At 44.9% G+C, this 24,384-nt stretch overlaps 2 protein-coding genes across 5 annotated transcripts in view; one reads left to right on the top strand and one right to left on the bottom strand.

Moving 5' to 3' along the window:
- RMC1 (regulator of MON1-CCZ1) overlaps positions 1-21,584 on the top strand; it is a 63,593-nt gene extending 42,009 nt beyond the window's left edge. The window contains exons 4-21 of the mRNA XM_053571679.1: positions 371-455; positions 1,833-1,889; positions 3,023-3,109; positions 7,630-7,770; positions 8,203-8,306; positions 10,668-10,757; positions 10,859-10,964; positions 11,624-11,735; positions 14,760-14,804; positions 15,024-15,077; positions 16,244-16,372; positions 17,298-17,404; positions 18,996-19,115; positions 19,435-19,512; positions 19,972-20,076; positions 20,167-20,235; positions 20,321-20,546; positions 21,444-21,584. Of these exons, the coding sequence (XP_053427654.1) occupies positions 371-455; positions 1,833-1,889; positions 3,023-3,109; positions 7,630-7,770; positions 8,203-8,306; positions 10,668-10,757; positions 10,859-10,964; positions 11,624-11,735; positions 14,760-14,804; positions 15,024-15,077; positions 16,244-16,372; positions 17,298-17,404; positions 18,996-19,115; positions 19,435-19,512; positions 19,972-20,076; positions 20,167-20,235; positions 20,321-20,546; positions 21,444-21,523 (1,795 nt within the window). The 3' untranslated portion in view covers positions 21,524-21,584. The remainder of the gene's footprint in view (positions 1-370; positions 456-1,832; positions 1,890-3,022; positions 3,110-7,629; positions 7,771-8,202; positions 8,307-10,667; positions 10,758-10,858; positions 10,965-11,623; positions 11,736-14,759; positions 14,805-15,023; positions 15,078-16,243; positions 16,373-17,297; positions 17,405-18,995; positions 19,116-19,434; positions 19,513-19,971; positions 20,077-20,166; positions 20,236-20,320; positions 20,547-21,443) is intronic.
- A 409-nt stretch (positions 21,585-21,993) lies between these two features.
- The window catches only part of NPC1 (NPC intracellular cholesterol transporter 1), a 52,413-nt gene continuing 50,022 nt past the window's right edge, over positions 21,994-24,384 (bottom strand). For all 4 annotated transcript variants that reach the window (XM_053571676.1, XM_053571677.1, XM_053571674.1 and 1 more), the window contains 2 exons: positions 24,220-24,382; positions 21,994-22,128 (listed from right to left, as the gene is read on the bottom strand). In XM_053571676.1, the coding sequence (XP_053427651.1) occupies positions 22,046-22,128; positions 24,220-24,382 (246 nt within the window). In that variant the 3' untranslated portion in view covers positions 21,994-22,045. The remainder of the gene's footprint in view (positions 22,129-24,219; positions 24,383-24,384) is intronic.

The raw sequence follows: 24,384 nt of genomic DNA on the forward strand, positions 1-24,384 counted from the left end.
GAAGGGCTATGCCAGAGTGGGCGCCTCTTCCCAAAAGCTTTGCTGTGACAGAGTTGGAGATACAGGCAGCAGTGTGTGGGGAAGGCTACTGTGTGGGTGTGTTTTTATGTCAAAAGTAATCCTCAGAGGGCAAGGACATGTGATTTCAGTTCCTCCATACATCTTAATATTATACATTCCTCCAGCAAGTTGTTGTCAGTTGGATTTTGTTGTTTGCAAAGAGGTTCTGCGGATAGCTCCAGAAACATAATTTTAAACTAGGATTTGCTGCCTCTCGAATATTTATCTTGTCTTTCGTCTTCTCAACAAGTGACAGTAGCTGGAATTTGGTTATTCAGTTTAACTCTTGACGTATTCTTTCTTCCTAAAGAATGGATGACAAAGGAGAAGTGAAGTGCATTAAATTTTCCTTAGAAAATAAGATATTGGCTGTGCAGAGGACCTCCAAGACTGTGGTAAGACTTAGCTTTAAATACAGCATTAAGAAAAGATCATTAGGAATACATTTGGAAGAGAAGGAATTGCAAAATATCAGTGTTAAAGGCAATATTTAATATTTTCCTGTCACGAAGGTCTAGTTAGGTTGCGTTGTATTTAAGCCTTTGAAGATGAGAAAGACGTTTGAATAGTTAAATAAAGCCATCATTTGACTTTTTCTGAGACAGAGTCTTACTCTGTTGCCCTGGAATAGTGTCATGGCATCATAGCTGATGACAACCTCAAACTCGAGGGCTCTTGCCTCAGCCTCCCGAGTAGCTGGGACCACACGCACCCACCATCACACCTGTCTGTAGAAGTAGGGTTTCACTCTTGCTCAGGCTGGTCTTGAACTCTTGAGCTCACACAATCCACCCACCCTGGCCTCCCAGAGTGCTGTGATTACAAATGTGAGCCACTGCACCTGGCCCCCGTAATTGGACATTTCTGATTTAAATTTTTAAAAAAGTAATTTGGAATTTCATGCAACTTTTATATGGCTTGACAGCTAGCAGTGTAGAGTATGTGAGGGATATTTTTGGTTACTTTGTGAATTAATCTTCCTTAAGAAACTTCGTTTATTCGCTTCAATTTCTTTTTTCTTTTCTTTTCTTTTTTTTTTTTTGAGACAGAATCTTACTTTTTCACCCTGGTTAGAGTGCTATGGCATTGTAGCTCACAGCAACCTCCAACTCTTGGGCACAAGCAATCCTCTTGCCTCAGCCTCCCAAGTAGCTGGGATTACAGACATCTACCACATTGCCCAGCTATTGTTTTCTTTTTTTTTTTTTTTTTAAAGAGATAGGGTCTTGCTCTTGCTCAGACTAATCTCGAATTCCTGAGCTCAGGCAATCTACCCGCCTTGGCCTCCCAGAGTGCTAGGATTATAGGTGTGAGCCACCACATCAGTCTATTCTCTTTGATTTCTGAATGCTAGATCTAACAGGAACGGATATTCAGAGTCGGAGCAGCCTGTGGCACTTCAGCCCTTATAAACACTCACTGTTGGCAGTTTGTAAGTTAGCATGAAGATTGATGGGAAAGGCGGAATCCTGTGCTTATTTCCACCATCAGTATTGGTTGTTACCGGTTTGGAGCAACCTCTTATAAAGTGCAATAACTCATTTCTCTGACATCATGATTTGAGGAATGTATTTTCAAATCAGTTTCTAAACTCCGAATATTTGGTTTAACTGTTTAAAAACTGAATTGTAAACTTGCCACTGTTCAGGAGGCAGATTATTTAATTTGGTGGTTTTAGCTTTCCTGTCTCTGAGTTTTTGTCAGTTATTTTCTGATCACTTGTTAAGTTTATTTGTCTGATTTTTCTTTGTGTGCTTTTTTTTTCCTTTCAGGATTTTTGTAACTTCATTCCTGATAATTCTCAGCTGGAATACACACAGGAGTGCAAGGTACGGGTGGCCGGCTGGCAGCGGGCGGTGGGTTATGCTGTGGAGAACAGGGTATTAGGGGCTCAACTTTGAATCAGACCAGCAGCTTCAGTCCTCAGGGCAGCTGTCCTGGGTTGCCCGCCTGGTGCTTCCTCCCTGGGTCACTGTGCCTCTGGTCTCAGCCCTGGGTGTTCTCCTTAGCTGCCCCTCGGTAGGGAGATTTCCCCCCTGTCCTGACGATGTTTTCTTTCCAGGATTTGTCCTCTCACACCCTTTCTCTGTTCTTCCCTCATCTAATCCATATGAATGAGATTTTCTGGGGGTCATAGAATAAGCTAGAAAGGACTGAGCTAATCGGGCAGCTGGATACCCACAGAAGCTGGCCGGGGTGGGGATTCCTGCAGTTTTGTGACTGTTTGGCTAAGTGGAGCTTAAGGTGGGCTTCTCTGAATCACCGACTCCTCCCAGCCCTGCTGTTTGTGTGTGGTCTCAGGATCCCCAGCCCGTTTTGGTCAACACTTACCGAAAAACTTTAGGCCTTTATGTGTTTAGGACAGTTTTTATAATGTGGTTGCCTAAGAAAGTCAGTGGACTTTGATTCCTAAGAGAAGAAGCTGATGTCAGGCTTTCTCTGTTCTGTTGACTAGAAAGAACTAAGCACCAGGTTTTTGGTTTTTATTTTTTTTCCTTTTGAGACAGGGTCTTGCTCTGTTACCTGGGCTAGAGTCAGAAGTGTCCTTATAGCTCACACTGTAGCTTCGAACTCCTCGGCGGGGCTCAAGTGATTGTCCTGCATCAGCCTCCCAAGTAACTGGGACTACAGGAGTGTGCCACCATGCCCTGGTTATTTTTTGTATTTCTTTTGAAGAGCTAGGATCTGCTTGTGCTCAGGCTGGTCTTGAAATCTTGGCCTCGAGTGATCCTCCTGCCCTCCCAGGTTACATATAGGTGTGAGGCACCACACCTGGCCAGATTCAGGCTCTTGCATGAAGCGCTACAGGCAGAAATTAGGGAAAATAGGGCAATTTACTAAATCAAACTTTAAAAATCAGAGCAGTCATTCTGGGTACCTTTCATTAAAGAGTGATACCAACATGAGAGAGTTTTAAGCTTTCGAAGAAGGTTTTCTAAAATCTTTCTATAATTCTTCTCAGACTAAGAATGCCAACATTCTGGGGTTCTGCTGGACCAGTTGCACGGAAATTGTCTTCATAACAGATCAAGGAATTGAATTTTACCAGGTATCACATGTGTCTTTTATGTTCGCTGGAGGAAGTTCTGTGATAGTAGTTGGACAGCTTTTTGAATACAACACTGTAGAGATATTTTGAGATCTAGAGCTTCAGTCTCTTCTATGGGTTTTCCTTTGTTTTCTAATTACAAGTAATACTTTTTTTTTTGAGACGGAGTGTCACTCCATTGTCCCGGGTAGAGTTCATCATTGTAGCTCACAGCAACCTCAAACTCTTGGGCTCAAGAGATCCTCTTGCCTCAGCCTCCCGAGTAGCTGATTCTATAGGCCTGCACCACCACACCCAGCTAATTTTTTTATTTTTAGTAGAGACGGGGTCTTTCTCTTGCTCAGGCTGGTCTTGAACTCCTGAGCCTCAGGCGTGAGTTACTGTGCCTGGCCTATAAGTAATACTTTCTGGTTTTTTTTGAGACAGAGTCTTACTTTGTTACCCTCGGTAGAGTGCTATGGAATCATAGCTCACAGAAACCTCAAATTCTTGGGCTCAAGTGATTCTTTTACCTTAGCCTCCTGAGTAGCTGGGACTACAGGCACCCGCCACAGTGCCCAGCTAAATTTTGAGATTCTGTCTCAAAAAAGAGATGGGGTCTCACTCTGGCTCAGGCTGATCTCGAACCTGTGAGTTCAGGCAGTCCACCTGCCTCGGCCTCCCAGAGTGCTGGGATTACAGGTGTGAGACACGGTGCCTGGCAAAACATCAAAAAAAATCCGTATTTCTCTCTGTTACTGGGTGAGGCAGTTGCAGTGTAGGTATAAACATCTAAAGCTGAACACCAGATACTGCCAAATTTTGTCCAGAAATTTGTACTTTGACTAGCTGTATAGAAATCTCAGTTTTCCAAACCTTTGCCAGACCTGAATAATATCAGTTCATAGACATTTGCCAATCCGAGAGATAGGCATTTTATTTTTTTATTATTCATTTATTTATTTGAGCAGTCTCATTTTATCGCCCTTGGTAGAGCGCTGTGGCGTCACAACCTCCAGCAACCTTTTATTCTCTCGCCTCAGCTGCCCACGTAGCTGGGACTACAGGTACCCGCCACAACACCCAGCTATTTTGTTGTTGTAGTAGTTGTTGTTTAGCAGGCCCAGGCCGGGTTTGAACCCTCCAGGCACTAACCACTGAGCACGGGCCCTGAGTCAAGATAGGCATTTTAATTTGATTTTTTGTTATTAAGAAAGTAAACATCTTTTCACTTGTGTTTTGTCTATTCATATTTCCTTTGTGAACTGCCTCTTCATCTTAACACATGACATGAAATTTACCGTCTTAACCCTCATAAGTGTCCAGTTCAGTAGTATGAAGTATATTCGTTCACATTGTTTTGAAGCAACTTCATAACTTTTTTTTTTTTTTTTTTGTAGAGACAGGGTCTCACTTTATGGCCCTCGGTAGAGTGCCGTGGCATCACACAGCTCACAGCAACCTCCAACTCCTGGGCCTAAGCGATTCTCTTGCCTCAGCCTCCCGAGTAGCTGGGACTACAGGCGCCCGCCACAACGCCCAGCTATTTTTTGGTTGCAGTTCAGCCGGGGCCGGGTTTGAACCTGCCACCCTCGGCATATGGGGCCAGCGCCTTACTGACTGAGCCACAGGCGCCACCCACAATTTCATAACTTTTTCATTTTGGGAAACTGACATGCTGACATGTTCCCATTATACAGCTCCCTTTTCCCCCTTACCCTATCCTCTGGAAAGCTCCATTCTACGTTCTGTTTCTGAATTTAACTTCTTTAGGTACCTGGCTCTGTCACCCAGGCTGGAGAACAGTGGTGCCATCATGGCTCACTGCAGTCTCCCACTCCTGGACTCAGGTGATCTTTCTGCCTCAGCCTCTTGAGTAGCTAGGACACCATGCCTGGCAATTTTTAAAATTTTTTTATAGAGATAAGGTTCTTAGTATGTTGCCCAGGCTGATCTTGAACTCCTGGCCTCAAGGGATCCTCCTGTCTCACCTAAATTGCTGGGATCAGAGGCATGAGCCACTGTCCCCAGGCAAATACTTCCTATAAAGGGGGAATTACGGTGTCTTTTGTGACTGGTTTATTCCACTTAACATAATGCCCTCCAGGTTCGTCTGTGTTGTAACATAGGGTTTCCTTCTTGTTAAGACTGAATTTTGTATATGTACCAGCTTTTGCTTATTCAAGTTCATCTTCTGATGGACGTGTATGTTGCTTCCACCTCCTGGCTATGGTGAATAATGAGGCTATAAACGTGGGTGTGCAAATATCTTTTCAAGATCCTGTTTCCATTTTTTTTTTCAGTATATACACAGATTGGGATTAGAGGATCAGATGATAGTTCTATTTTAATTTGGGGGTAATTGCCATACTGTTTTCCTTAGCAGTTATACTATTTTTACAGTTGTTCCAAGTGCACAAAGATTCCAACTTCTTCATATCCCTACCATCACTTTCTGTGTTTTTGTTGTTGTTGTTGTTGAGACAGAGTCTCACTATGTTGCCCTTGGTAGAGTGCCATGGTGTCACAGCTCACAGCAACCTCAAACTCTTGGGCTTAAGTGATACTCTTGCCTCAGCCTCCCAAGTAGCTGGACCACAGGCGCCCGCCACAAACCTGCCTATTTTTTTGTTGCATTTGCTATTGTTTTTTTTAGCTGGCCGGTGCTGGGTTTGAACCCTCCACCCTCGGTGTATGTGGCTGGCGCTGTAACCATTGTGCTACAGGCACCAAGCTGCTTTCTGCGTTTTTGATACTGGCCATTCTAATGGGTATAATAGGCCCTCACTGGTTTTTATTTGCATTTCTCTGATGATTAGTGATATTGAACATCTTTTTAGGTGCAGGCTGGCCACTGGTATGTTATCTTTGGAGTTGTGATATTTGGGGTTTTTGCCATTGAGTTGTAGGAATTCTTTGTATCTGGATTTTAACACCTTATCAGATACATGATTTGCAAATATATTCTCCCAGTTTATGGGTTGCCTTTTCACTCTGTTGAAGGTGTTTTTTTTTTTTTTTTTGCAGTTTTTGACCAGGGCGGGGTTTGAACCCACCACCTCTGGCATATGGGGCCGGCTCCCTACTCCTTTGAGCCACAGGCACTGCCCTGTTGAAGGTGTTTTTTGATGCACCAGCCTGTTTATCTTTTAATGCATTTCAATTGCCGACCTGAGAATGCTTTTGAAATCTCTAAGTGGAAGTAACGTAGACAGTGTTAGAATTCTTCCATGTTTTAATGTTTTCCTAATACAAGCAGCATAATTTAGAATTTATGGATGGAGAAAATATACCTGTGTGAGTAAAGCATGAGCTGTGACTGCCGTGGTGCTTCACTGTAGGCCAGTTATCAAAACCTTTGTGATGACCAGCAGGAAGAGAACTTTAAACAAACTTTAGACAAATCCCAAACACACAGAAATTGTGTACATGTGATAGCATGAGAGGATGGCAGAAATAAGATTGTGTACATGTGATAGCGTGGAGAGTGTGGCTTGTTTTACAAGAGTTCCCGGAGGTAATCCCTGTGACTCCCACATCAGTTCTCCAGTGCAGTGTTGTGCGAGCATTAATGTCTCAGGGGTGCTATAGAGGGTTTCTTAATGTGTCTTAATATTTAGAGCACATTTAAAATGTGCCCTGATTGTAAACTGCTACGTTTACATGCAGTCTGGTGAACACACCTGTTAGGAAAAGGAAGCCCCTTTCAGGCTGGTGCAGACTGGGGGCGCACAGCAGGTCTGCGGCAGGCTGGGGTGTGGCCGACTGAACACGCACGGCCCTGGGGGTATCAGTTTCTTTTGGCCATTTGTCCTACCCCGCTTTTTTGCTGTCTGATGCCTGAGCGGCTGGAGGCTCATACGTGGACTTTGGAATGAACCAGCCCCCCGAGGTGGACGTTGCAGTCCCCTTAGGATGCTCACAGTCTTTGAGCTTCACTTAATTTGTCAAGGAGGGCTAATGATGCCACCACTCAGGGTTATGGCAAAGAATGAATGAGTTAGGATGGGTAAGGCACTAAGCACAGGGCTCAGGAAGTAGGAGCTGTAAAAGTAAAAATACTTTTCAAGTAAGGGAGTGAGTAAAAAAAAGAAAAGAAAAAGAGAATACTTTTCTATTTAACTATGGATTTTTTTCCTGCTTTTTATTTTCTCAATTTACTCAATTGATCTTCTCTTTGCTATTTTTATTTTTAATTTTTATTTTATTTCATTTTATTTTATCATTATTTTTGAGACAGAGCCTCAAGCTGTCGCCCTGGGTAGAGTGCCGTAGCATCACAACTCACAGCAACCTCAAACTTCTGGGCTTGAGCAGTTCTCTTGCCTCAACCTCCCAAGTAGCTGGGACCACAGGCACCCGCCACAAGGCCCAGCTATATTTTGGTTTTAGTTGTCATTGTTGTTTGGCAGGCCTGAGCTGGATTCGAACCTGCCAGCTCTGGTGTATGTGGCCAGCACCTTAGACACTTGAGCTACAGGTGCCGAGCCACACTTTGCTGTTTTTAAAGTGAAGATTCTGTTTCTTAAACTTTGCTTCAGGTGTTACCAGAGAAGCGGACTCTGAAACTCCTGAAGAGTCACAATATTAATGTGAATTGGTACATGTACTGTCCCGAGAGCGCTGTGATCCTGCTGTCTACCACAGTCCTTGAGAACGTCCTGCAGCCTTTTTATTTTAGGGTAAGAGTAAGCCTTCCCTTAAAAAACTCCCTCTCCCCACTCTGCCTTTTGCTCTAACATCCTACCCTGTCAAGCACCTGGGGGAGGGGTGTTGCTCCCAGCTGTAACCACTGGAGGGTGCACTGTACCACCCCATCACTGGAGGGCGTGCTGTGCCACTCGGAGGGCACACTGGGCCACTCTTACCACTGGAGGGCGCACTGGGTCACCCTGACCAGTTTGAGGTTGCTGTGAGCTGCGTTGACACCATGGCATTCTACCCAGTTGGAGTGCCACACTGTCTTAAAACAAAACAAAACAGAAGACTTAGTGGGACATTGGGAAGGATGGAAAGGCGTACCGTGTGAATACCCTAATTGATTTGATGTGGGGAATGCTAAGACATCGAAGGTATTTAATAAACTTTTCCTAAAACTTTCCCCCCCCCAACAGGCCGGCACTATGTCGAAGCTGCCCAAGTTTGAGATTGAATTACCAGCTGCACCTAAGTCAACTAAACTTAGCCTGTCTGAAAGAGATATTGCGATGGCTACCATGTATGTCCGTCTTTCCGAGAATTCCTTCTTCTTGTACCTGCTTTTGGTGACATAAGGAATAGGAGGAGAATGTTGAGTACAGGACTATGGTGACCCACTTTCCTTAAGGAAAGGAACTTTAAGAACACATAACAAGGCTCTCCGGTCCTGTTTATTTATTACCTGCGTTTCATGTGTATAGAACACCTAGGGTCTTTTTGACATTCTTTTTGGTTTTATAAGTGTTGTGATCTTAGTGAAGTCTTTTTACCTTTCTAGCCTGATAAAATCAGAACATTATCTAATTATTTATTAGGTATCTTAGTTTTAGATTTTTTTCCCCCACTCTGTGAATTAAAGCTTAGCAAGGTTTTTTATTTTTCTTCTTTTAAAGCTAAGTTATAATTGTTCTAAATAATAAAACAGATTAAGTTTATTTTTTATCTAATAAACATTGTTTATATAGGAAGGTATGTTTTCATCTGTAAAGTAGATATTTCAATTAATTTTAAACTTGGTAATGAAAAAATTTTTTTTTTTTTTTGTAGAGACAGAGTCTCACTTTATGGCCCTCGGTAGAGTGCCGTGGCATAACACGGCTCACAGCAACCTCCAACTCCTGGGCTTAAGCAATTCTCTTGCTTCAGCCTCCAGAGTAGCTGGGACTACAGGCGTCTGCCACTAATGCCCAGCTATTTTTTTGATTGCAGTTCAGCCGGGGCCGGGTTTGAATCCGCCACCCTCGGTATATGGGGCCGGCGCCTTACCGACTGAGCCACAGGCGCCGCCCGAAAAAAAAAATTTTTTTTTTTTTTTTTTTTGAGAGTCTTACCATGTCACCCTCAGTAGAGTGCTATGGCGTCACAGCTCACAGCAACCTCAAACTCTTGGACTTAAGCAATACTCTTGCCTCAGCCTCCCACGTAGCTGGGACTATAGGCACCCACCACAACGCTTGTTGTTGTTGTTGTTGTAGTAGTTGTCATTGTTGTTTAGCAGGCCCAGGCCAGGTTCAAACCCACCAGCCCTGGTGTATGTGGCTGGTGCCCTAACTGAACTACGGTTGCTGAGCCATGTAATGAAAATCTTAAACACAGAAAAATACAAACTAATACGAAGAACCCCCTATATACCTGTATCTCTAATTCAATAATTTGCAACAGGATTTGCTTCAGAATTACTTCTGATTCTTCTATGGCTTAAAATGGTAGTTTCCAAACTTTAAAAAGTTTTGAGTAGGCGCCAGCCCCATATTATACCGTGGGTGTTGGTTCAAGCCCGGCCCCCACCAGAACTGGAAAACAAACAAAAAAAAGTTTTGAGTAGTATGCTTTTTTATTCTTTTTATAAAAAGGTGCTCTTTTGTGGCACCCCCCCCCTTAAGAATACAAATGGAGTGAGCCTGGTGCTACCTGCAGTGGAACTGGGGACTCACTCCTCTGTGCTAAGTCCCCTCCTCAGCCCTGGGCAGGCCCAGCACGGTATTAATCACTGAACTAGATGAATAATCAGGAACTATTCATAGCTACGTTTATTAGATGTACTTAAAAATGAACAGTGATCGAATTTTCCTCTTATTAAGGAATATGTACTATTCACATAAAACTTAGAAAAAAGAGAGGAAAAGAAAATAGACTTTGCTTATTACTTAGATCATTATTAACCGCCTATATTTCTTTCTAGCCATTTTGGACCCTGTGCTTATGTTTGTGGTTTTCCTTTTTTTTTTCAGTGCTAAGATAGCACTTTTATTATAAATTAGAAAGGAAGGGCGGCGCCTGTCGCTCAGTGGGTAGGGCGATGGCCCCATATACCAAGGGTGGCGGGTTCAAACCTGGCCTCAGCCAAACTGCAACAAAAAAATAGCCGGGTGTTGTGGCGGGCGCCTGTAGTCCCAGCTACTCAGGAGGCTGAGGCAAGAGAATCACCTAAACACAAGAGCTGGAGGTTGCTGTGAGCTGTGACGCAGAGGGCAATAAAGTGAGACTCTGTCTCTAAAAAAAAAAGAAGAAGAAGAAGTTAGAAAGGAATACAGAAGAAGTAAAAAGACCAGAGGTTCTGGAAAGGGGAAAGAACTGAAGAACTCTCTCAGGCGTCTCCACGTGGGTTCCTTTATCTAGGGGTCTTAAGTCTAGAGGATTACATGTGGCTGTTTGTGGTTTTCTTTTAAAAGATTATGATCAGGCTATATTTAGCCTTGCGTTCTCCCTTCCACTTCACTTTATAATAGAGGCTTTGTTTGACTGACTGTGCTTTCTTTGTAAACATTTTTGTTGGCTACAAAATATTCCATTAAGTGTATTTACTTAACCGTGACTCCGTATGGAAGAGAGGAATTTTAAGTGGCCACTTGTGACTTCGGTCCCTTTGTTCTCTCCCTAGATACGGGCAGCTGTATGTCCTCTTCTTGAGGCATCACTCCCGGACCTCCAATAGCACAGGGGCGGAGGTGGTGCTGTATCATCTGCCACGGTATAGCTCACACTTTCTTCCCATTTCCTCTGGTTTTAAAATAGGAACTAAAGCTTGTTGATCTATTTTATTTTATATTTTGACTTTTTATTGTCCTGCAGAGAAGGTGCCTGTAAGAAGATGCACATATTAAAGTTAAATAGAACGGGGAAGTTTGCTCTAAATGTGGTGGACAACCTGGTGGTCGTTCATCACCAGGACACAGAGGTACGAGCTGTGCATGGGTAGCTGGCCTGTGTCTGAACACACGAAGGGTGCTCAGAAGCCTTGTGAAAATTGGCCACAATTGCGTTTTATGCTAAAAGTTTTTTGGTCTTCCAGATGGAAATGGGTTTGATATTCTTAAGTGATTGAGAAAAAAGTGATTCCCTGTCAGTTGATTAAGGGTAATTAAAAACTATTTCATGAAAATAATACATGAAGAAACTTACTTGATCTCTTGAACAGATGGCAGTGCCTGGGGTAACCGCCTGAGGCTGTCTTGCTATTTCTAGTTAGCTGGGCCTCTGGTGCTGGAAAAGCTCGTTCTCTCCCAGACCTCCCTGGAGGGTGGTGACACTAAGTCTCTTATTAGTGAAGATGTTGCAGGTTAAGGTGAGAAAGATGTGCTTAAATCATTTTGAGGTCGTCAAAGGAAGAATGTCCTAAATGCAGGAAATACTTTGGAGAGGAGAAAAAGATGTTGAAAGAGAATTGTGAGGTTCATGGCAAATTGCTCCTCAAATAGGAATTTGCTGCTGGGAAGGGATGTGAACAGGTGTTTTTAAACTAATCTGAACGGTGAGGTGTGAAGTAACAAGAAAGGGAGAGACCCCTCACGCCTTCATTTGTTTTGTCACCACAGTCCTATCTTTTCTCCCCCGCAGACATCAGTCATATTTGACATCAAGTTACGGGGAGAGTTTGATGGCACTATCACCTTCCACCACCCAGTGCTTCCAGCGAGATCGATCCAGCCCTATCAGATCCCCATGGCAGGTACAGTGGGATTCTCTAGAGGGTTCTCTGCTGCTGTTTAGCCACGTGGCTGTGTTCTTGCCATGATCTGTGGGAGTCACATTAAAAATGGAAGGAGGGGGCGGTGCCTGTGGCTCAGTGAGTAGGGTGCCAATCCCATATACCGAGGGTGGCAGGTTCAAACCTGGCCCCAGCCAAACTGCAACAAAAAATACCCAGGTGTTGGGGCGGCGCCTGTGGCTCAGCGGGTAGGGCGCCGGCCCCATATGCCGAGGGTGGTGGGTTCAAACCCAGCCCTGGCCAAACTGCAACAACAACAACAAAAAATACCCAGGTGTTGTGGCGAGTGCCTGTAGTCCCAACTACTCGGGAGACTGAGGCAAGAGAATCACCTAAGCCCAAGAGTTGGAGCTTGCTGTAAGCTGTGACACCACGGCACTCTACTGAGGGCAACAAAGTGAGACTCTTGTCTCTTAAAAAAAAAAAAAAAAAAGATAAGAAAAATGGAAGGAGGTGGCTGGGTGTGGTGGCTCATATCTATAATCCCAGCACTTAGGAGCCTGGGCATTCCAGATCAGCCTGGGCAACACAGCAAGATCCTTGTAAAAAGTAAAAAAATTAGCTAGATGTGGCACCTTCAGTCCCAACCACTCAGGCGGCTGAGGCAGGAGAATTGCTTGAGCCCAGGAGTTCAGGGCTCCAGTGACCTATGATTACACCACTGTACTCCCAAAACAAAAAAGTAAATGGTAGTGAGACTAAAGAGATTTTGGTGAAGGGTCATTTCGTCTGTTTTTTAAAAAAATACAATTCCTGCTGATCCTGTAAGCTAAAATTGTGTTGTGAAAAGCATTTTGTAAGATAAATTAATCTCCTTTTGAAGAAAATAGAATGATTTCTTTTCCCTGAGCTTTAAAAATGGCGAGTTGTGGTTATACACTTAAGCTGAAAAATTTTTTAATATTTACTAAGCCCTTAACATTTTCTTAAGTCACTTGAGGTCAGGAGTTTGAGACCATCCTAGGCAACATAGCAAGACCATTTACTGTTTTTTTTTTTTACGAAAGATGATAAAAACTTAGGTGTGGTGGTATATGCCTGAAGTCTCAGGTACTTAGGAGGCTGAGGCAGGAGGATCACTTGAGCCCATGATTTTGAGGTTGCTGTGAGCTGTGATGATGCTACTGTACTCTAGCCTAGGCCACAAGAGAGTTTGTTTCTAAAAAAAATAAAAGAAATACCTGTCAGATGGCATTTGGTGGGTCAGCACAGCCTACAGTCAGGATTTCCTGTACTCGTCACATAAAAGATAAAGGATTGGGCTCCGTCCAGCTGGTGGTTTAGCAAGAGCACTCCCCAGCCCAGGTCCAGCATGCCTGGTCCTGCTGGATCAGCTGGAAGCTTCAGACCTCTCTGGCAGAGATGGGGAGGAAGTTGCTGGTTCTCACATTTAGGTCCTGGACCTTTTGTGTTCTTTCCAGCTCCTTCCTTTCCCCTTGTTCGTGTTAGCATTAAAAGAATGGGTTGTGTCAAGTGATGGTCTTGAGTCTGTTGCCTGATTGGGATGAAAGTTACTGCTGACGGATTGGGGGAAGACGACTAGAATTCTCCACTCTGTTCCAGTTGTACAGGGCCAGTGAGAAGGGAGGCAGGTCCTAATTGGCAAATGAGAGGAAAACAAATGCTAGGTCTGGTCAAATAATAGTCTGGGGGCAAACATCAACCCGAGGAATTGCACAGGCCAGCGAGTCTGCGTGGGTCTGGGAAGTGCGGCTGGTGAAGCGCTGTCTGAGGCTAGCGGCTCCCGTCTCGTGTCTCCTGCGGGTCCGAGCACCTGGCCAGCTTGCTGCATCTGTGCGTCTTGCCCACCTGGTGCTGCCGCTCAGGGATGCGGGGCGCACTCGGGGATGCAATGGGCTGTTTGAAAGAAGTAACGAGGAATTTAAGGAATAATCGGCCATCCTTTCCTTTCTGTTTCTGGCCTGTTAGAGCAGTACTTCTCACTCTGCTGCACATTTGGGTCATCTAGGGGCTTTTTTTTTTTAAAAGAGTCTCTCTATGTCACCCAGGCTGGAGTGCAGAGGTGCAATCATAGATCACCTCAGCCTCTAACCCTTGGGCTCAAGCAATCCTCCCACCTCAGCCACCCACGTATGTAGAACTACAGATGTGCACCACCGCACCTGCTGCTTTATAACTTTTTTGTAGAGACATGTTCTCCCTATGTTGCCTCAACCAATTCTCCTGCCTCACTTGCCCCACGATGCTGGGATTACAGGGTGAGCCACCATGCCCAGCTGGGGGGAGCTTTAAAGACTAAAGCTCTCATGCGGAACGTACACATGAACTCGCTAGGCAGCCAGAGCTGTGTGCTCGCTCAGCCAGACCCCACTCTATGTCCAAAGCACTCTATGTCTTTCTTCCTGTGGTCTGTTCACAGTGACCACCTTTCCAACCAGCTGATTGAAACCGGACTTTTGATTGTACCTGGGTAGTGGGAACAGAACTGGTGGTCATGTCTAGCTGACAGGGCTGCCCACACGGCACAAGAACAGGGTAGCTGGTTGTTCAGGGCCCTATCACATGAAGTCTGCTTCCCCGGCGAGCTCTTTGTGCCTGGATCTGCTTTGTGCAATGGATAATCGAGCTAATTATTTAGATAATTAAGCTATAAACCACTTTTATTCGAAACATTCTCAGTGAATTATCTGGGCATTTGATTTTGAATCATCCAGGTAAATTTCTCGGCTCTTTAATGTTTGTGTGTAAATGCTGATGAGTCGTCTGTGGTAAGACAAAAAAACCAAACCAGTGTGAATGAAGCTTTGGCATACTCTCTCCCTGGAGAGATTTCCATGGATTATTCTGGACCCCCCCCGCCCCAACATATGTTATTACTGAAACGTGACAGTTTACTTTTTCCTGACTGAATTAGGGTCGAGTTAGCGTATGTTGACGGCATTAAGAAGCATTGACTGTTGCATCTCGAGGGCTAGCCTATACAGCATTTTCTGACTACATTGTCACAATTTTCTCGATTTGTAGGTCCAGCTGCTGTGACCAGCCAGTCTCCAGTTCCCTGCAAACTCTGTATCCTTTACAAAGGCCTTGGTGCTGTGCACAAAAGGAAAAGTACTGGCTCCTTCTTCACAGGGTGGCCCTGAAGCCCTACCCGGGGCGGTGAGAGCCTTCCCAGGGGCCTGGCATCTAGAGTGGCCTTAGCACAGGGAGTGGGGCAGATGCTAATGGAAACTGGGTTTGCCTTTTGTTTTCATTCTTTGCTGGTTTGGAATTTCCTATAATGTGTAGATTCTTCATCCTGGATTGTCTTTCAACCTGACATCATTATCAGTGCAAGTCAAGGTAGGTCAGGGGACAGTCGTCCTGTTAGGAAATCGTGCTCGTTGACTTTTGGTTATAGTCATGGCCAGTGATGTTTTCAAGGTAAATCTTGGAGAAATGACCTTTCCCTGCAGCCTTGGAAAAGGGATTTTCACTTTATACTCAGTTCCCTACTGTGTGTCATTTTATCGTGAGCACACGTTAGGTTTTGTGATTAAAGCATGACTGAGGAGGGCCCTCCCCTTGCTGCGAGCCCACCTGGCGGTGGCCCCTGCTTCTCTCCCACCAGCCTCCGCCGAGAGCTGCACTCTTTCCTGCTGTGTGTCCAGAGGCGCTTGCCTTCCTCTCACCTTGCTGGGGAAACCGCCCTCAGCCTGTCAGTTGTCTCTTCCTGGGTTCTCACCTAGTATCTTATTAGAGAACTTGCTGTCTTAGTCTTTAATCGTCTATGAATTTTCTGTCTTACCCTTTGGGATTCTCAAGAATCAGCCCTAATGGCACAGGTATCCCCTGTGCATAGTGAATTCACTTCTCCCTTACACATCTACAACGGTGCCAGCTCTTACCTGCCTTGCGAGAACTGAGGTCACTCCGGCCATTTTTTATGTAGTGCTTCATTCTCCCACGGAACCCCAATTGAGAAAGACTGCAGCAGCCTCTGCCTGCCAGGCAGAGCGGGTGTTCAGCACGTTCATGGATTGATAAATGAACAAATTACAAAGTCCGCTTGAGAGCCTCTTACAAGCTTCTGGTCTCATCAGCCAATATAGGAGAAACCAAAGTGGTAGGACTTAAACTGATGCTTTTTCTGCTTTATGGTAGAAACCATTACAGTCCAGTGTCAACCTTCCTAATGCCAAGGCCTTTTAATACAGTTCCTGTGGGTCACAACCCACAGGCTGAGAACCGCTGCATTAGACGTTAATAGGGAACTAGGTGTGGGAGAAAGTACCACTTGGAATTAAGGACTTGTTGCCCCTCTGTTTAGGCAGAAAGGCTACTTGCTGCAAGGAGCCCACCAGGCCGCAGAGACCGTCCTTCTGCCTGGGTGTGCTGGCTGTGCTTTGGAGGGGAAGGAAAGGCATTAATTGTACTTTGCAGTCTCTCCGCAGATGTTTAGGGGAAGCACTTTGGGGGCTCTTAAGCCGGTTTGCCTCGCACTAAGTTTGTTGCCTCTTACAATTCAGGTTACCTCTGGAACCTCCAGGTGAAACTGGAGCCCATAGTAAAGCTCCTGCCAGACAAAGGACGGCTGATGGATTTTCTCCTGCAGAGAAAGGAGTGCAAGACGGCCGCCCTGTCTGTGTGCTCGCAGAGTGAGTCGGGGAGTCTGTCCTCATTGCTCTGGCTCTAGAATTAGGCATGTGCTGCCCAGTTTCTTGGGGTTGCGGCACATTTTTATGCCTTGTCTTTAACTTATAGCCTTGTTCATTATGTGAAGGATGGATTATTTCACCCCATAGAAAGGCTGCTAAATAGGAAAATGATTTGTAGAGGTCAGGCTTGGCAACTGTGGCACTTTGGGAAGCCAAGGTGGGAGGATCACTTGAGGCCAAGGGTTCAGCCAGCCTGGGCAACAGAGTGAGACCTGTCTCTTTATAAAAGATAAAAGTTAGCCAGGCGTGGTGGTGCACACCTGTAGTGGCCGCTGTTCTGAAAGGTGAGGCAGGAGGGTTGCTTGAGCCCAGGAGTTCCAGACAGGGTGACAGACCAAGACCCTGTCTCAAAAAAAAAAATAAAGACTTTGTAGTTAGAGCTGTGAGGAGACTAATAAATGTGGCTCCAGGTGAAAGCAGACATGCATGGGCACCCGTGAGGCTAGCAGGTCACCGTCACAAGCGTCTTCCAGAATCGGAGTCTCACTGCCTAGGTATTTAAGACTCTCTCATTGGCATCTGCCATAGCTGGGATTTTTTTTTTTTTTTTAATACTAACCACAGAGGGGCATGAATGCTTTCTGGGGGTCAGGTCTTAAAATCTTTCATTTCTTGGGTGGCACCTGTGGCTCAAGGAGTAGGGCGCCAGCCCCACATGCTGGAGGTGGTGGGTTCCAACCCAGCCTCAGCCAAAAACTGAAAAAAAAAAAAAGAAAAAATATATCATTTCTTTGAATGCCTGTTAAAGGTATGTTTGTGTTGGTAACCTCTTGAGACTAGAGTCATTGTTATCGTAGCAACTTGTGGACATTCTGGAAACGACACGGCGCTGGTCTGATGGGCGTGGTGGTTGTGTCCTTCACAGTGTTAAGTGAGGCAGACAGATCAACGCTGCCGGTGATAGCCACTGTGTTTGACAAACTCAACCACGAGTATAAGAAGTACCTGGACGCTGAGCAGAGTTACACAGCGGTGAGTCATGGGGGTACACGGGGAGGTCGCCTTCCCTTCCTGTGCCCTCCCTGCTGCTTACTAAGTATAAGTAATTAGAATGCAAACTTAGGATGGAAGAACTTCAGTCACAGAGATGTCCTGGCTGCCAGAGGGCAGGGGGGCAGTGGTGAGTGGTAGTAAATCCAGTTTCTGCCTCCCCTGAGCTTCAGGCTGCATCTCACTTAATGCCTTCACCATTTTTTTGTTTTTTTTTTTTTTTTTTTGAGACAGAGCATCAAGCTGTGAGTGCCATGGCATCACAGCTAACAACAACCTCCAGCTCTTGGGCTTAGGTGATTCTCTTGCCTCAGCCTCTCAAGCAGCTGGGCCTATAGGCACCCACCACAAAGCCCGGCAGCTATTTTCTTTTGTTGTTGCAGTGTGGCCAGAGCCAGGTTTGAACTCGCCACCCTTGGTATATATAGGGCTGGTGCCCTCCTCACTGAGCCACAGGCGCTGCCCTATGGAAGTGGTTTTGAGCAACAAAAATCCCAGCACTCCACTCCTTTAGTTGTTACAGGATAGGTCTGAAGCAGGCTACCTGAGAAGGCCAACTGCCTGGGGAGCGTGCCCATCCATCATCTGTCGGACAGGAAGGATGGCTGGGCCCATCTAGACCTGCACTGTGGGACTCAGCAGTTCTGATCCCAGACTGTAGCTTCCAAGCTTTCCCATGTTGTGTCCACTGGGCTGAGGAACCCTCACTGCTTAAGTGTGGGCCACTGAGCAGCGACACGAGCAGCACCTGGCGTTGCTTAGAAAGGCGGGTTCTCAGGTACACACCACAGCTACTACAGAATCTGCATGGGTCTACACTGCTTTAAATCATTAGCTCAAATAGTCAAGGTCTCTCCTATTCAGGAGTATTTGGGGCACATTGGCTTATAGAAATCCGGATGGCTCAGCACTTGCACTCAGTTGTTAGGGCGCCAGCCACATATACCCGGGGCTGGTGGGTTCAAACCTGGCCTGGGTCTGCTAAACAACAACAACTACAACAAAAAAAGCCAGGTATTGTAGGCAGGCACCTGTAGTCCCAGCTACTTGGGAGACTGAAGTGAGAGAATGGCTTAAGCCCAAGAGTTCGAGGTTGCTGTGAGCTGTGATGCTACAGCACTCTACCAAAAGCAAATAGCGAGACTGTGTCTCAAAAAAAAAAAAAAAATCCATACAGATTCATTCACAAGCTAGGGTCAGGACTTCCTAAAACAAGGATGCAGCAAGCCATTTTTTTTTTTTTTTACTAGATAACAAATACCACATAGTCCAGAATTAAGAAAATTAGGGAGTTAACAAATTATAAGAGGTTAAGAAAAGAATGATGTGTCTTAAGAGAAACTGTGATTTATGCTTTTTTAGTTCCATTGACCATGAACGTGGAATATTTTCATGATGATTTCCTGAACTCTTCCCCAGCCAGCGCAGGATGAATAGTTTTATCTGAGTCATCCAATAAGTGCCTTCTATTCGCATCTTAGGCCTACATCTAGGAATTCAGCCTCTGGGGTGAATGACCAGCACGTTCTTCTGGAAGAGAACTCCGATCATAGTCTGTGGCTTCCTATTTCAGGCAGCAGAAGCAGGGCAGAGCCGGAGCAACCCGCTTCTCAAGAGGCCGGTGCGGACCCAGGCCGTGCTGGACCAGTCAGACGTGTATACCCATGTGCTGTCACCCTTTGTGGAAAAGAAGGTGGGCTGTGGCTTCTCTGCCTCTTCTGAACTTAAGAGTGCCCAAAAGAAGGCAGTTGTGGAAAATTAGGAGACCTCACAATGTGATTTGAATCCTGGTGTTTCCTTGGGTGAGGACCTGCCACTGGTAGTTTGGCTTCTGACCCTCTGGTCTAAATAGTAATCACTGACAGGGTTCTGGAGGGCTTTGCGCAGAAGCAGCAGAACATTTTAGCAGTGGGCCATTTTAATGTGGCACAAGGGAGGGGGCAGATAGCGGAGGGGTTATAGGTAGCCCCTTTTGCAACTGATACTCATAAAACCACTCCTTTTCCCTGTAGGAGATGCCTCACAAATTTGTGATAGCTGTGCTGATGGAGTATATTCGCTCTCTTAACCAGTTTCAGATTGCAGTACAGGTATCTTCAAATCAGCTTTTGTCATCCCAACTTAGAGGAGTATTTTTTTTTTTTTAACAAAAGCACCATCAGCGGGGTGGCGCCTGTGGCTCAGAGGGGTGGGGCGCCGGCCCCATATGCCGGAGGTGGTGGGTTCAAACCCAGCCCCAGCCAAAAACTGAAAAAACAAACAAACAAAAAACAAAACAAAAGCACCATCAGTATCTAACTTACATGACTCCTTCCTATGCTAAAAGGGCCTGCAGAGCTGACTCAGAATGTTGAGGCACTTTCCTACATTCCCTAAAGATGAGCTCATGAGTCAGACTTCAGTGTCCTAAGTTGGGTTCTCTCATATGTGTGGTGAAACCTCTTCTAATGACTGAAACTTTTGCCCGTCAGTTAGAATAGCTGCAGCCCTCAGCTCTGCTCTGTTGTCGCGCGCTTTGGAAACGTTCTCTCCTTTCCCCCCATCCTCAGCATTACTTACACGAGCTGGTCATCAAGACCCTCGTCCAGCACAACCTCTTCTACACACTGCACCAGTTCCTGCAGTACCACGTCCTCAGCGACTCCAAGCCTTTGGTATGCACTGTTGGATTTTTACTTTTGTCATGGCTAGAAACTTAAATTGTAACCTTCCAGCTGAAGCCAGTCTGGAAATTTGTCTTTCAGGCATGTCTGCTCTTATCCCTGGAGAGTTTTTATCCGCCTGCTCATCAGCTGTCCCTGGACATGCTGAAGGTAACGCATAGGCAGACTTTGAGGCTACGTAACTTTCTGTTCTGTTGCTCTCCTTTACCTGGACTTCTCTCTCCCTTACTTCTAGCGGCTTTCGACAGCAAATGATGAAATAGTAGAAGTTCTTCTTTCCAAACACCAAGTGTTAGCTGCCTTAAGGTTTATCCGGGGCATTGGTGGCCACGACAATATTTCAGCACGAAAATTTTTAGATGCTGCAAAGCAGACCGAAGACAATATGCTTTTCTATACTATATTCCGGTTTTTTGAACAGCGAAACCAGCGTTTGCGAGGGAGTCCTAATTTCACACCAGGTGAGCGTACAGTAGCAAAGCAGACTCAAAACAGTAGCAAGAGTACACTGGCATCTTGCAAGCAAGGAATGCTCCTGGGGTAGCTTTTCTTTTTTTTTTTTTTTTTGTAGAGGCAGAGTCTCACTTTACTGCCCTCAGCAGAGTGCCGTGGCATCACACAGCTCACAGCAACCTCCAGCTCTTGGGCTTATGTGATTCTCTTGCCTCAGCCTCCCGAGCAGCTGGGACTACGTGTCCACCACAACGCCCTGCTATGGGGTAGATTTTCTGTAAACAAAATTTCCTAGCAGCCCACCTAGCCCTGAGCCCACTGGCTGCAGCAGAGGGAAATCTGTATGCTGATGGAGTTACGCCCTGAATTCAAAGTAGAGGTGCATTTTGGGTCCAAAGACATTCAGGACCCAGTTCAGGCAGACTTGACACAGCCTGTATCTGACAGCTGATCTTGGAATATCCCTTTTGAAGAGTCAGGAATAGGAAGCCAAATGGTTCCTAAGGGTTTTTAGTGGCCCAGCATTTTAGAGTAATGATCGTGGTTTAGGCAGGAAACACTAGCTAATCCTCCTCATCTCCAAATAGTATCTTTTTCTTTAGGATGAGGAAGGGGTAGAACTCCCCTCAAATTCAAGTTTGATCCTTGAAGGGTCAAACTTGCCATGATGACAGATTATAATCACTCCCATCTAGTTTTTGTACTTGTGTCTCTGGCAGATGATGACTTGCTAGGGGTTGTGAAGGTGTCAGTTTTGCAATAGAAAAGGGCAATCCATAAACTTAGGAAAACAGTATTTTATTTAAAAAGTTAAACCCATATACACATCTATGAACTGTATTCTTTTATTTTCTTCTCTTTTCAGGCCACGTCTAACTAGTGATTAAATCTGTTTTCCTTTTTAGGTGAACACTGTGAAGAACATGTTGCTTTTTTCAAGCAGGTTTTTGGAGACCAAGCTCTAATGAGGCCCACTACATTCTGAAATCACTTGCTAGTTTTTTTTTTTTATATATATAAAAATATGCACTCTATCCAGGGCAACAGCTTGAGGCTCTGTCTCAAAAAAAAAAAAAAAAATGTACAAAGTTAATTTATTGCATTAATAAAGCTCTTTAATTAAACTATAAAATGTTATAATATATAAAGTGTATCTACGACATCCCCAAAAGTTACTCCTAAAAAAGGCGACAGTATGTGATTGGCCTTTCAAAAGTGTCGGTGAGCAGATCATGATCAGCCATCATAGCCTCCATCACCTTCCACTCGCACAAGAATGAGGTTTCTTTCCTGAAGAAGTTGGGAGAGGTTTAGTGTCCCTGGGTTGCCTTCAGATGTAGCACTGCTGCCTTACAAGTCACATGTCATTCCTGAGTTTAAAAGCTGCTGGTGTCGAATAGCCTGATGTTTGGGAACATCCGGTGTCCAACTGAGCCTCGACAGTGCAGCTGCCAGCCAGCGCCCAACTGACCCTTAGACACACTCAGTCACCAAACCCTGTGAGCGGCTAAAAATTCAGGAGCCGCTCTCGCTCCGTACCTTTGTATCGATCCTCAGTGGCACAACTTTTGGCTTTATTTATTGATGGTCCTATGAGAGATAAAACAAATTATTATTTCTTTGGATAAATGGATAATAAAACTAGATCCCCCAGATATGAAGAAAGCCCCTCATTTTCTAAATCTTTTCAGTGTTTCAACTTAGTTACAGAACTATAAATCCAGTGAGTTAAGACTGTTCTTTCAACCATGGGTCTTTGTGTAAGCTGAAGTAGAAAGATCTTAAGGACACCCTCAAGAAGAGGTCAGCAGCAGAGGCAGCGTTTTGCTTGGTTAGGGCGCCAGCCACATGTACTGAAGCTGGCAGGTTCAAACTCAACTGGGGCCTGCTAAACAACAAAAATAGCCAGGTATTGTGGCAGGTGCCTGTAGTCTCAGCTACTTGGGAGGCTGAGGCAAGAGAATCATTTAAGCCCAAGAGTTTGAGGTTGCTGTGAGCTATGATGTCACAGTACTTTACGGAGGGCAACAAAGGGACTCTGTCTCAAAAAAAAAAAAAAATTGGAATTCTTAATTTTAGAATTCCCAGAAAAGAAGTCACCAAGTTGGGATTACACCTGCGGTGCATCTTACAAGGGTACATGTGAAACTTAGTAAATGTAGAATATAAACGTCTTAACACAATAACTAAGAAAATGCCAGGAAGGCTATGTTAACCAGTGTGATGAAAATGTGTCAAACGGTCTATAAAACCAGTGTATGGTGCCCCATGATCGCATTAATGCACACAGCTATGATTTAATAATAAAAAAAACAACTTGGTAACACATCACAAATCATAAAATCTTTTCAACATTTGGCCATGACTTAACCATGTTACTTTCAAAAAATAAATGGTGTTGCCATAGCATCAATACCTTTAAGGAATTCCTGGAATTGGTGATGATTCAACCCCTTGGCCTTATGAAATTCACAATCTTGATTATGATTTGCATGATGTTATCAATTTTTAAATTTTCTCAATGTAAAATGCAAAGATACTTCATCAAATGTGAGTTTGGGGCAGTAACTGCATCATCGTCCATTAATTTTACAAGTCTTTTACCCACCACCAGTAACAATTACCAGATATGCTGAAGATGGACAAAGAAAATCGCTTCAACATACTGTTTATGGCTTCATATAAATCTCTTGATTTAGTTATATCTTTTAATGGCACTATAGAAGCCATTTCTTCAGTGGCATTATATTTGTCAACAGTACCTCTATAGAAATGGCAAGTTGAGCCACATTTATAGGGTCAGTGCTATCGCCAAAGTGTAAAATTTAAAAATAGTATTTTTACTCTCCAAATTTCTTTCAATAGATTTTCCAATTTCTTCAATTTACCTGACTATAGTCTGGTGAGACAAAAGAGATTTTAGAAATATCCCCCCTTTTTCAGGACAAGTTATATTGGCCAAGCTTTCTATACATTGCTTAATAAAGTCATCAGTAAATGGTTTTCATAAAAAAAAAAAAAAAAAAAGAAATCAAGTCCAGATGGTTTCATGGGATAATTCTACCATTAAAAAAAAAAAAAGCACATGGAGGAAACAGCAAACTGTCCCCCACCACAGCTGGTGTGTGACCTGACTGCCCATGTGCCCCCTCCTCCCTCAGCTGCAGGGGGAGCATTGGGCCTGCTGCTCGGCTCCATCCCAGGGTTGACTGCCATGTGCCCCCTCCTCCCTCAGCTGCAGGGGGAGCATTGGGCTTGCTGCTGCTCGGCTCCATCCCAGGGCTGACTGCCATGTGCCCCCTCCTCCCTCAGCTGCAGGGGGAGCATTGGGCTTGCTGCTGCTCGGCTCCATCCCAGGGCTGACTGCCATGTGCCCCCTCCTCCCTCAGCTGCAGGGGGAGCATTGGGCTTGCTGCTGCTCGGCTCCATCCCAGGGCTGACTTCAGGCCTTTGTGAAGCGGGCACATCAGCCTCCAGAAAAAATGTGAGCAGTTTACTAATGAAGTCATTCCAAGGATCATGAAGGTCCTGGATAGGATTCTTCCTCTCAGAAATACTTTCCTCAGTATGATTTATCACGTAGGTCAGTAGCAGGAGCAGCCTGACAGGACCGCCTCCTGGAGTGATTGTCCTGCAGCCTCACGCTGCTTCCCAGGCCCTTCTTTTATGGTAAGAACTTACCTATGTAACTGAGCAAGACAGGAAGAAACACTAATCCGTGGGTGGCTCCCAGTAACACCATAGCTAAATACATCCTGAAGTAAAATATCTGGAAAATTTGAGATTTGGCAAAGGCCAACACCACAATCCCTCCAAACTTTGTAAGTGTGATTCCACTGAAGACCT

This window comes from Nycticebus coucang, chromosome 19 (genome assembly GCF_027406575.1).
Source record: "Nycticebus coucang isolate mNycCou1 chromosome 19, mNycCou1.pri, whole genome shotgun sequence".
Classification (NCBI taxonomy): Eukaryota; Metazoa; Chordata; class Mammalia; order Primates; family Lorisidae; genus Nycticebus; species Nycticebus coucang.